Consider the following 12741-nt stretch of genomic DNA (forward strand, 5'->3'; position numbering starts at 1 on the left):
AAGTTTAGTCTCAACAGACAAATGGGGGTAATTGGTTCCCCTTCATGTTTGAAAAAGGGGGGAGTACTCGGGTAGTTGCCTTATATTCATACCCACTAGATGTCGCCAAAACTTGCAGACTGGTCCTTTAAAACGATATGGGAGGCTGGTTTTGCTTGTAATACTGTATCTGATATATTTCAGTATTAGGAACAAACAGGTAAAATGCAAATATTTTTACATTTAGTTAAAATTAAACATTTTTTTAATAAATAAATGAAGCTAGGCCTTTCCACCCCAACCCTATTTTTAAGGCCTCAGCTTCAAAATGGCATGCCCAAAATAAATGGAGTATATCTCAGCAACCACAAGGTGTATTTAAATCATTTGGTGTCATATTAAAGTGAAGACCTGGGAGATTCGCTCATATGCATAAGTATTAGTTCGCTTGCCTCAGGCTCTGTGTAAGTTAAGATGGCACACAGCAAAAATGAACAATTTTTTTCTTGTCTGTTGAAAATTCACACTTTTACAATGATTTAACTTGTATAGCTTGGTATAAACAGGAGGAATGATTGAGATGTCCAAACACATCAAACAATCAATAACTGCTGTTATGGCACTGATTATGTTAAGACTTTCTGTATGTTACATTTATTTAGTTATTTACATGTTTCAATGACTTTAAAGAATTGCTGGTGCATCTCCTGGCAAAGAAAAGATGATCAAACTGTATTTTCATCATGAAATGTTATTTACTTCTACTGATAGATAGGAAATTATATATGTTTTAATATTAAATGTTATTCATGTCAAACCAGAAAGAAACAAACGGAAGGAAGAGGGACAGAAAAAAAAGAAAAGTCCAAATCATTTCTTTGTTTGTTAGCTCACAAATCATATCACCTAATGATCTTCTGTTTACTAACATAATGATGTTTTGTCCCATATAATAACCACCATCACATGCAAGAGAGGCCTTTACTATTAAAGCCTACTCTTGGTTCCCTCACACAGCACAGACACAAATGAGGTGAGTTCACACATAACAAATCCTGGAGACAACAGTACCATGCTGTATCCTCAGAGGAGCGGCGGCTCCATATGCATAATGGCGTATGAGAACGGAGAGCCGCCGACACAAATGACTGACGGATAGAGAGGGGTGAAGCTCTCACCATACCACATGTGATCACGCATACAGACAAGCAGCTCACTGCAGGCTGACGGTGTGGGCAGTGTCAGGTTTCCTATGGTTCACATTTGTGATTAAGAAAATGAATGGATCATTTACATGCAGGAGGCTCCTTCACTTTGCCGTGTGCGTCCAGCAGCGTTTAAAGACACAGGAATGCCTTGGCGCCGTGCTGCCACGTTGTTTGCCTTTGATTAGATCTGAAAACAGAATCTGTACACCTCATAAAAAAAAAAAATAAACACACAACTGCACACACACATGAGGATTTGGCCTGGTGACAGCTCTCATATCACACGTTGTGCCAACACAGAGCTGAGTTTTGAGGACTAACCTTCCGTCCAGTGTCGAGCCGGTCTGTGGCCTGAAGCATCGCCTGCCTCTGGTCTGGAGCTGAACTCAGAGCTGCACCTCAGAGCTGAGAACATTCTAGATGACCTTGCCCCATCGTAACCTTGTTAATACTTTGTCAAGTGTACCCTCTGCAGCTCACATTAGCAGGGTGAACGGTCACCGTCGGACACTGCAGGCCAAGGCAGCCGCACGCACTGCTGTCAATTAGCTGCCTCACTAACACAATTACAGCAAATTAAGTGTTTGTTTCTTGGTATTTAAATATCCCCAAAGTTGCCTTTCATGTTTGTGGTCATCTGTTTTGCGTCTAATATGGTTTGCGGTCCCAGTTGGAGAGTAATTGAGCGAATCATTTACCCGCCATATGAGGCTCAGAAGATGGCTCATTCAGTTAGGGGCTTTGTTATTGTGAAGGAACGGAAGAAGTTGGACTGAACATTGCCTGTCATGATCCAATTAGCCCTTGAACAGGCAGGCTAGCTCCCTGAATGAATAATTATCAATGCCACATGTGTTATTTTGTGGGATTAGATGAGGTTTGCAGTGAAGCAGTGTGCTGTGGCAGGAATATGCTCATGATATACACCCAAAAAGCAAAATAATCACCCGGTTAATATTTTAAAATGAGAAATTAAATAAAAAATGACCTCCACTTAAGAACTCTCCTCTGTTTAGCCTAAGTACAAATCACTGTTATACAATGTTACTATGTGGTCTAAGCTTTAACTGAGTGACTCTTTTGGGTCAAACTGGATGAAGGTGACACAGACTGGAAGTCTAGGAACAAAGAGAGAGAGGAACAAAGATCCCTGTTCCCACAGTCAAACACGGTGGTGGCAGTATAATGCTGTGGGAATACTTCAGTGTGACTAGAACTGGGAATCTTATCAGGGTTAAAGTAAAATCAGAACATCTGGAAAGAAAATAGTGTTAAGACGTATTTAAAGACCAATGTGAAAAGAGAATTTCCATAGGGGGACTAATCTTTTTGTCTCCAACTCCCCTTATTGAAGCAGCCTAATATTTCAGCCAACACATGCTTTCAATGCCCTAATAAAACATGATTTCTGACTGTTTGTTGCAGGTTGAACTTCTTCAGAGATGTTCCTGACTTCAGAGTGTTGGCCTGCGGCGGGGACGGCACTGTGGGCTGGATCCTGGACTTCATTGGTACGCGCACAGTGTTCAGTCTTTCCATTGCATCAGTTGGGGACTCGAAACCTCACTCTGCCTCGAGCTACTGCACAACATTGTAGAAGTCAAACACCCCATTTCCTTTTTTGGCAAAATTGCATTTGTTTTTATTAGTTTTCCCGGCCAGCAGCACTCTTGTTGTTCAGCCAGAAATGGTAAAGCGTAATTTATGGGTTGTATATAAACACTTTCATTACGTCCGAGCCTGCGTATTCAGGGGTGGTAAAATGGGATGATTACGTGTGTTGGGAAAACAACATATTAGTCATCATTTGAAAGAAAAAAAATCACCTGGCCTCCTCTCTTTGGTTGTGAAGATGTGTTACTTGTGCAGCCTTCTCAAAAATTGCCTCAATTTTTTATCAATCAAAACAAAGAGAGGTAATAACTGTCAGGCAAAATGTGTCTCTTGAAATAGACTGTACAACTGGACGCTCATATTGACTTGTAGTTTTTGCAAAAATGGATTTGGTGCTTTCTTTGCAAGTTTTTGCACACTGAGTTTGGTTTGTCCCCCATTATGACATTTGTGCCACTACTACAGATAAGGCCAACCTGGACAGGAACCCCCCTGTGTGCATACTTCCTCTTGGCACGGGCAACGACCTGGCAAGATGTCTGCGATGGGGAGGAGGTACTGACAGAAAACACATACGTATCTGTGAAAAAACACAGGCCTTGAAGCAACAGACTGAGACATACAGAGGCTGTACCACACTTCTTTCCTATTATTTACCTCCATATTTACAGCAACACACACGTTATAGTTTAAAGAGCATCTAAGAAGCTAAGTGAACATCACATAAAATCACCATAAACACAAATAGCAGAATAATGGTAATTAAAATTGTCTTGTGCTATTTTTCCGGAGGCTACGAGGGTGAGAGCCTGCTGAAGATCTTAAAAGACATCGAGAACAGTACAGAGCTGATGCTGGATCGCTGGAAGATTGATGTCACTCCCACAGACAAGGAGGAGCGCGGGGACCCGGTGCCTTACAGCATTATAAACAACTACTTCTCCATCGGGGTGGTAAGTCCATTAACACACAGACTGTCCTTAATTTGGTGTCTCTGGTCCTGGTTCCAATTACACTGAAAAAAAACACAAGAAAATTGTGACCAGGTGAGAGAAGAAATATTAGAATTCTGAGTAAGAAGCACTTAGTGCTACATGATGAAAGCAGTTACAGTAAATACATCTGTAGGTAAATAATCTCTGATTCTGTGTGGAATTTTAATGGCACACAGGCAATTGACAGCTGATTGAATGTTGCCTAGCAATTCCATGACGCCTCTCGCTGCTACACAAACACCTCCATGTGATAGGCATTGTGGCGAGTCTCACGTTTAAGTGTCAAATATTAAAGAAATGCATTTAATTTGTTAGAATTTGCATCACAAATTGTATATTCTCAGTGGTTTTGCTATAATTTATTCACACACTGTTATTAATCTAAGTTAACCAGATAAAATACACAGTTGTATGTAAATTTCATTAAATGCAGCTTAAAAAAACAGGATTAAAACATTGTGTCATTCCAAAAACAAAGCCAAAAAATGCATAATGAAAAAAAAATATTAAATAAGTTGCAACGGAGTATTAGTCGCACCAGTGAGCCAGCCTAAATCCCTACGTTTTTAGCATGAGCATTAGCATGAGCATGGGACACACGCATTTCAACAAGTTCTCACCCGGAGAAATTATTAGCTTCACCACACATAACTCCTATAAATATCCTGTAAATGGGTAAAAGGCAGACTACGGTGTGTCTGGAATTAGCGACATATCGACCAATCAGAAAATAGAATTCCTTGTTGCCAGGTGAGGTCTGAGGCTCAGCTGCAAGCACACGTTCCATTAACGTGCACATCACCTATGCTCGGAATGCAAAGTGTGGACAAGCTGGAGGTGGAAGAGAAACGTCAGGAGAGGGACAGAACGGCTGCCATTATATCTGTGCTGGGACGTCAGGACACAAGGCCAACTAATTGTACAGTTGTGTTGTGTACAGTTAGTTCTGAAGGAAGTACTTGCAGATGAGTAGTAGTGGAACATGCAGAGTGGCCCCTGCTGTTGAATCATATACATACCAGGTCTATATTTTGGACAAATGGAAAGGGTCTCGACTGATTAGCCGTTAAGAAAGTACCATAAGCTTTCAGGTTGATTCTAATGCACAGCCCTCTCTTTTGGCCTTTCACTGTATAACAGATAGACCCCATAACAGCTCCCTAAAAGTGAAGTCAAAACACCTGGAACGCCCCCTGATGGCTGGCTGCAGTATAGGTCAAAAACCCCGCCTCTTCCATGTTAAGGGATTGGACATGAGCCCAAGAGAGATGGTTTATGGCTTGTATGCTAGTTTTTATCTCACTGATCTGTGTCCAATTGTTGGCTGTTGCTAGTGCCAGTAGCCAATGGAGGGGTGGATAGTGGCTGTAACTTTCCATAATTAAGTACATGATTTTGTCAGGTCACTCACAGATTTGAATTTTAAAACTAGTTGGATAGGTTTACAAAAGCCCTTCTTCTTCCTCACATTTGCCGTAGAACAACAACCTAACAGGTGGCGTGCAAACTTTGTGTTTTACAGTTAAATAACACCATCATTAACGAAAAATAGTGTTTTACTTATAAATAATAAATTGACAAACTAGGACTAGGATCCCACACTAGGATTGTTTCACCTTTTTAATTCTTCTTCACCAAAGTTCCGTTAAAGAGAAAGTCTGTGACACAGGAAAACAAAGGTGCTGATAAACAACTGCAACAAAAAAAACTCGCACAGAAGCCACTGAGGTGCACTCTGACATTCAGTAAATTAGGTAGTCCCTCTCTGTAAGTTAAATACAGTGTGTAGCGTCTGCAGTAACTGAATTATCACTCAATGTATTTGTTTGATTCACATATTAAAGGCATTTATTGAGATGTGCTCAATCCTCAACCGTCTCTGAGGACTTGTTGTGCATCTGCGTGGAGCCGCGCAGCCATCAGCACCTCCTCTGTCCATCTCCACCGTAATGACACTGATTTCACGTAGCTCATGTTAGCCATTACTGATAAATGTCAGGGGGAAATATGGTAATTGACATTTGCAGGTGGCAGAGGAGGGAGCCACTCAGGGTTGTGAGATTTGTACAGTCTGTGTTAAGGAACCTAAGTGATGCATGGCCCTACAAATGTTAGTTGAATAACACCTCCAGCTCGGGCCCCTAATGACAATGTTTGAGGATATTAGAGGACAGGTCTTGTTAACATTGTGATAGAGGAGAACAATGGCTGTAATCTGTCAGCAGTGCTGAACATATGGTGATGTGTTCAGGGGGGAATTGGTTACAGAGTGAAAAACACATCACATCATCAATCCTAATGTTTAAGTGCATTATGTCAAAATCTGTTAACCTTATTCACACAGAATTCTAAATCAAGCACAGAAAAGCAAAAAAAGAAGAAATAAATGCTGTGATGAATCAGTATGAAATGCCTACAGTACATGTTGATCCAGTAATGAGAAATACCTTGCTGACATCACATTTACAGCAGAATAAACACACAACATGATGTATTTGTATAGGTGGAAACTTTTAGAAAACTAACCTGATTAAATGACATGAATGCTTCAGGTTTTGCTATCTGTATTTAGCTTAGTCAGATTGACTGATTTTACATGTGTACATTTGTGCAGATAAACATAGTACATGGCTTCATAAACCATAGACAACATCATTCTACCTCTACAATTATTTCAAAGTGAGGCCAGGCGCTGCCATTTGAAATGGTCGCCATCTTGGAACTAGAGTCTGTGCAGCAGAGGTCGAGACTTGAAGGTGTGTTGACACAGTTCTACCCCAACACCAAGCCACTTCCACATGGAGTGCACCTCCCTCAGCTTTGGCCATGGTCCATTGGCCGCTGATTGCTAAGTACTTCCTTTTTTTAGCCAATAATAACCAATTAAACAGAAACCGATCATAAAAAAAAAAAAACTCAGATCTGTGCGATAAAAATCAAAATCGCTAACAAGCCGTAAACATAGTCACATCCACTAACATTAAAGAGGCGGGGTTTATGTCCCATAGTGCAGCTGCCAACACAGGGCAATCCAGATGTTTTGGCCTTGCTTTTGAGGAGCTGTCATGTCGTCCATCTTTATGTACAGCCTCTATCAGAAACAAGTAAACAGTCAGCTTTAGAATTTTATTCACTACTGTTGTTTTTCTAGCAAGCTATAGCATGATTGTATTGTTTGCTCGGGTGGCAGAACACCACCCTCAGCACCTTTCTTTTTGAAACTTATCTGGCTGTCGAATGAGAGCACAATGCTTGATAAAATACACAACACAAGTTTTAATGCCTTAATGGGAGGCGCTGATTTCTTCAGCTTTGGCCTGACGGGTTCATAAACTCATTATTGCTCTGTTAGTGGGATTAGTACCCAGCAGGCGTGATGATGACAAATGAAGTTGTTTGGAGGGGAGGGGGGATTAAGAAGACTTTGAGCTCTCTGTGGATTTGAGTGTGATATAATATTTGGTTTGCATCATATTTTTGTTTCTTTCCGTTGAATGAAAAAAATGACATTAAAGATTATGCAAGAAGTCGAGCTTATAATTACCTCAGAGATTATGCAGATGAGAAGTAGATTGTTTCTGTAATGATGCTGTTGAAACCAAAAGATCAGCAGTAGCAGCCAAAGCGTGATAGTGTTACTGCCAACATACTGTGTGCTTAAACAGAGTTTTCTGTTCGTCTGATAGCGCACATGTTAAATTCCTGAGTCTTATCACTACCACAGTCCAGGTAATTCTTCCAAAAAAAGGGAGAATTCTTCACCTAACCTTCTGCCAGCGCCTCGTTGGTTGGAGAATTAATGGTGCCATCCCTTTGGGAGGATGTGGAAGTGACGTGAAGTGTAATGATCTCAATCAGGGCCATGGGTGAGAGACAGAACTAATCACTGAGCGCGCTCCGCTACCATAATGCAGTCAGTCGCCCTAATGACCCCAGCGCTCCTGTCAAAGCCATTACTCTCCCCTGTAGTGAAAGGCACATCAAACCGCTGGGGCCCACTCATAATTGGACTAAACTTTGAGCTATGAGAGGACATTACACATGTCCTGTATTAATTTGGGTGAGATTTTTACATTGGTAATTATTTGAGGGCAAAGAGGAGGGGAGACGGTAAGCGATCTGACACTGTCTCACTGCTACAGGGAGGTCAGAGGATAAGAATGTGGCCTACATGTGCTGATGGTGTGGTGGACAAGTCCTGTCTCATTCCGCTTTTATGGTTTTAATCTCAAACAATCAGACTGCAAGGTCAATTTAAATTTTGTGAGTTAAGGACTAATATTTCAAATAAGCCTGTCCCCATCATCTGGGATCAATAGTTCAATCTCTGAAGATGGGACATGTGAGCGTTTTTTCTCCAGCTGCATCTCTACATGTTCACAGGGGCTAGACCTTACCCATCCCCTTACTCTGTTTGTAATGCCAAACCTTAACCACTAGTTTTAAAGCCAAATCTAGCTGTGATTAGAGTTGTTAAAAAAGTAAGTTAACAAAAAGTAAGTTAACAGCTGGGTGTCAGGGGACTCGAACCTTTGACCTCTGATCTGCCATGTTGTATCGACCTGCACCATCCCTAAACTCCTATGATCAGGTGATGTTGGACAACAAGCAAAATAATAATAATAATGTCATATGTCAGGCAATGGTCTCTTCTAGTGTCAACTGTAGGGTGGTTGATTTATTTATGTATGTATTATGTCATTTTTATTTTATGATTACATAGAATTTTCCTCACCTTGAGAATGCTGTCTCACACCACATGCTTCGTGCTTCTGCGACCGCCTACCTCAGCTCCAGATACAGGTTAAAAAAGAAAAGAAAAAAAAATCATAAAGTTAAATGACTTTTTATTTTTTATATATAGTCTTTATATATTCAGTCTCCGTGTTATTGATTTGAGGCTGTATGTCTGTCAGGCCGTCCTGTTTTAAAAGTTTGCCAGTTTAGAGCAAACAAACACTGCAGCACTGCAGAATGACAAAGTGCTTCACCCACTCCTGGTTTGCTTGAAATCATTGTGTACTGTTGCAAAAGCCACAGCTCCACTTGTACAGATCTCAGATAATAGACCCCAAACCAAAGGGGAGACAACCTCTCCTCGCTTTTGCTCTCTTGTTTGCAGCTATTGTCCTGTTTGTAAGAAAATCAAGTTACAATCTCTCAGATATATCCATCACCTCACCTTTCTGGCTCGCGTGGAAGCGTGAGGCGAGTCTGCGGGGATCTTGAAGAAATCTTTTGGTCTTCTGCTTACAGCGTCTTGAAGAGACATCAAGAGAAGCTCCATTGATTTTTCTCTTTTGGCTTCTCCTAAATATCTGTACAGAGAGCTAGCAGGGGGTCCTCCCTGTAGGTGCTGTTTCAATAGTGCCACTCAAAATGGAGTGGGTCAACACAGATTGCTTCAACAGAGGAAGGGGAGGTGGGGTGGGGGGGAGAAACAAACCCCAAAAAACTTTACAGCAACTTCTTTCCTCACTCTTTCTTGAGATGTTTTCAGAGCCGGACAAGTTTCCTGTTCGTCAAGAGTCTTTCCACACAAGCCTTGCCAGCGTTTTTCTGCTGACATGAAAGCATGAATTAAAGGTTTCTCCCTATGTAGTCCATTATTTGGGACTTCACACACTTTTAAAGACACACACACACTCATATCTGTTCTGTTTCCATCCTTATTGTTTGAAAAAAGCCTCTAAGAAGTTAACATTTAAATGTATATACACACACACACGTGTATAAATATATATAAAAGTATGAAAGCTCAATTCAATAAAATTTCATTAAATCAATCAGCTACTTAATACTTGAAAACTATTTTTACTGTATTTAACACTTTATACCTGTCCCATTTACAGCATCACAGTGATGTGGATATTTTCACCTGGGATTAGAAGGCGTTCTCATTATCTGAACTCTGACTGCATTGTGATTTCACACTGATAAGAAAAACAGCACCGTTATCAGGTTTTTTGTAATAACATTATTTTTTTCTTTTTTCAGGAAAGAAAAAAAATAGGAGAAAAAATTAAGCCACAGTCATAGTAGTTCAACAGATCTGTGTTTCTATAAGGAGACACTCTCTGAGTGGATTCTGAGTGGCCTGTTAAACCTACTGTACACACATGCACACATTGTTGAATGCAATGTGTTCTTGAAGACTCAACACCACTCCGCTGCAGTGATGTGCAGGTGGAGCGCTGTGACATTACTATTACTGGATGTTGGTACAGATACAAGGCACACCTCTAATGTGATCAGATGCAACAAATACATCTACCAAAAACTGAGAACATGGTGGAGAGATATGTTGCATTTAAATGTGTTTGATGTTTTAAAAGGCTCAGTTTCAACTCAAACTGTGATCTTTTTCTAATTTGTGAAAATTAAGTGAAAAGCCAGAATAGGTTAAAGACATGTAACCACCATATTCCCAACCACTTCTATTTAGGGATTTTTCTTCACATTGTTAGATTACATGGCCAGATTTCTTCTGCCAAAACGAAACCCTATGTTTCTTTGGTGAAAATCCACCACTGTGAAATTAATGTGGATGTTATGAATTTATGTTTAAAAGAAATATTTTGCACCTGCCTCAAATAATATGACCATGCTTGTCGAACCATCTCCCTTCAGATGATCCAGCGCATCAATAACATCTCTAAATCACTTTCTCTCCATCAGCTAAGTAGATTGTAGGGGTTATAAATATGCACATGCTTCGATACTACATAACAGACTGAGGTTGTGTTAATGTGGAGGTGGAGCATCTTGTGAGTCTCACTGTAATAGTCTATGTAATGTGAACTATGACGCCTTAACACCAGCAGCTCCAAAGTGGCTGCACTTTTTGCCCCAGGCCACAGAGTAGGAGGCAAGGAGAGCGAAGGGAGGTGAGAGAAAGGTCGAGAGTGACAGAGAAAGGGAGAGGGGGAGAGAGAGAGAGATGGGGGAGAAGTGCATCATTGGGGGGGGTTGCCGGGGTGTCGGCAGCATCCTGTAGGTTAGTTGGGAGCTGTGATTACTCACAATGTGTGTTTAATTAATTAGCCCGTGTGGAGACGGCGTGCTGTTCATCAGGGTTTCTGTCGATACATCCATCCCAGGCTCAGCCCCGCTGCCACCTCTTTTTATCTTATAGAAATATACAGCAAGGACAACAAGGTGCAAGTGTTCTGGTGGTTCTTTAGGGAGGGGACGCCTTGGACATGTATTTGTGCTGTCCTCACCACCTGGGAGTGCATGACTCTCACCTCCTGTTTAAGCCGAATTCCTCTGCACTGTCCTCTGCCCTGTACTGACCTTTAAATGCCTTCATTTACGTAGCTTAACTGAAAATCTGATTCTCTTTCAGGATGCCTCTATCGCACATCGTTTCCATGTCATGAGAGAGAAGCACCCTGAGAAGTTTAACAGCAGGTATGTTTAAGTCAGTTTGCCTTTTGTGTTACACTTCCACATAAATTCACACCCACCTTAAAATTATAGAAATCCAGCTGAGATGCAACACATTGCAGAGAACTGACTTTAATTTAGACAAGTAAAATGATTCCTACAATAAATCCACCTGAGAGTTTAATTTAAGTAGCCTACTGGGGTGCAAGCTAACATGTGTTGATGAGGATGTGTAATCTCCTTACACACCTACTCTCAGAGATGACAGACACACTGGATGTGGAAGGGTTGATGCTGGTTTCAGTTTAGACTTTCATCGACGAGGACAAGGTTCAAATAGCACAGTTATTTTCACATCACAGACTAGTTCCTGAGACAAAACTCCATGCTCCTTCTTTCTCTGCAATTTCCGCCTACCATGACCCTAGTCCTACTCTAAACAACACACACAACCTGCACTGTATCCAAACATGGGTGGTAATCTTTTCAGGTGTTTAACCTATTTGTATGTGTTTTCTTAAATTCCTAAGTACGTTGTACTCTTGGCTGCCTTGAAATCGTCACTGACAACAATATTTCAAAACAAAATCCTGTTTTTGGAAGGAGATGCTCTTAGGGATGGGACCTAAGGCCTGTCTTTGGACCCAGACCCTTTGTATTCCACATGCATATTGTTACATTCTGATCTTTAATTGATGGAATTGAAAATAAAATGTCTTAAACTAACAATAAAATACAAAATGTTATAGAAATCAGATCCCAAAGGGTTTACAGTCAGAAGTAACGAGCGGAACCTCTGCGTGGCCCCTCCATGACTGCATTGCTGCTCAGCGTGATGAATGGCCCGGCCTCATGTTTAGCATTTGTGATTACCTGGAGGAGATGTGTTCACCTTTAGAGATGAACAAATGTGGCATCTATGTTTCCATCAATATTTAACGTCTCCAATGCATCTCCACTAGTGCCAAGGAGTAATTGCGGGCCTAATTGAATTTGCTTGGCTAGTTTGACATCATGGATCAGTCAGAGTGATGACACACAACCTCCTAATAATCCCATTTGTACTCATTATCATATTTTACTCTGGTCTTAGTACAACATTTAGTCAGCCATCCTTCTTCAGCTAAGGCAGTGAGAGGGTCCAAACTGAAGTGATAGGGGTGGGGGTTTCAAATCAACACAGGCTTGTCATACAATGGTTACCAATGGTTACGGCAGATGTGGCACCATGTTGGAGGAAAGCCAACAGGCGGGGGAGACTTCTGAATTTTCTCATTAAACAAAGAGGGTGTTGGGTGCTCATCAGCCACTTATTGCACATACTTACATACAGATGTCAGGTTATTGTCCCGTTTGTCCAACATTCTTCTGTACACGCAGGACGCTGCATCTCTGTTGTTTTACACCATTTTAAGCCTCTGTGAAAAATGATTGAGATATTTTAAGAAAATTATTCTGTCTGTTATTTGAATTCAATTAATAATTCATGTGGGCGAATGAGTTTAGGATCTCTCTATTACACACTATCCTTGCCGATTCAATAATGCATGATTATA

The 12741-nt window shown here is 40.9% G+C and overlaps 1 protein-coding gene across 1 annotated transcript in view; it reads left to right on the top strand.

Annotated features, from left to right (window-relative positions):
- dgkb (diacylglycerol kinase, beta) overlaps positions 1 to 12741 on the top strand; it is a 54926-nt gene that overhangs the window by 19661 nt on the left and 22524 nt on the right. Inside the window, exons 16-19 of the mRNA XM_028425163.1 lie at positions 2613 to 2698; positions 3267 to 3356; positions 3594 to 3754; positions 11145 to 11209. Of these exons, the coding sequence (XP_028280964.1) occupies positions 2613 to 2698; positions 3267 to 3356; positions 3594 to 3754; positions 11145 to 11209 (402 nt within the window). The remainder of the gene's footprint in view (positions 1 to 2612; positions 2699 to 3266; positions 3357 to 3593; positions 3755 to 11144; positions 11210 to 12741) is intronic.

This window comes from Parambassis ranga, chromosome 16, assembly GCF_900634625.1.
Source record: "Parambassis ranga chromosome 16, fParRan2.1, whole genome shotgun sequence".
In the NCBI taxonomy this organism is placed as follows: domain Eukaryota; kingdom Metazoa; phylum Chordata; class Actinopteri; family Ambassidae; genus Parambassis; species Parambassis ranga.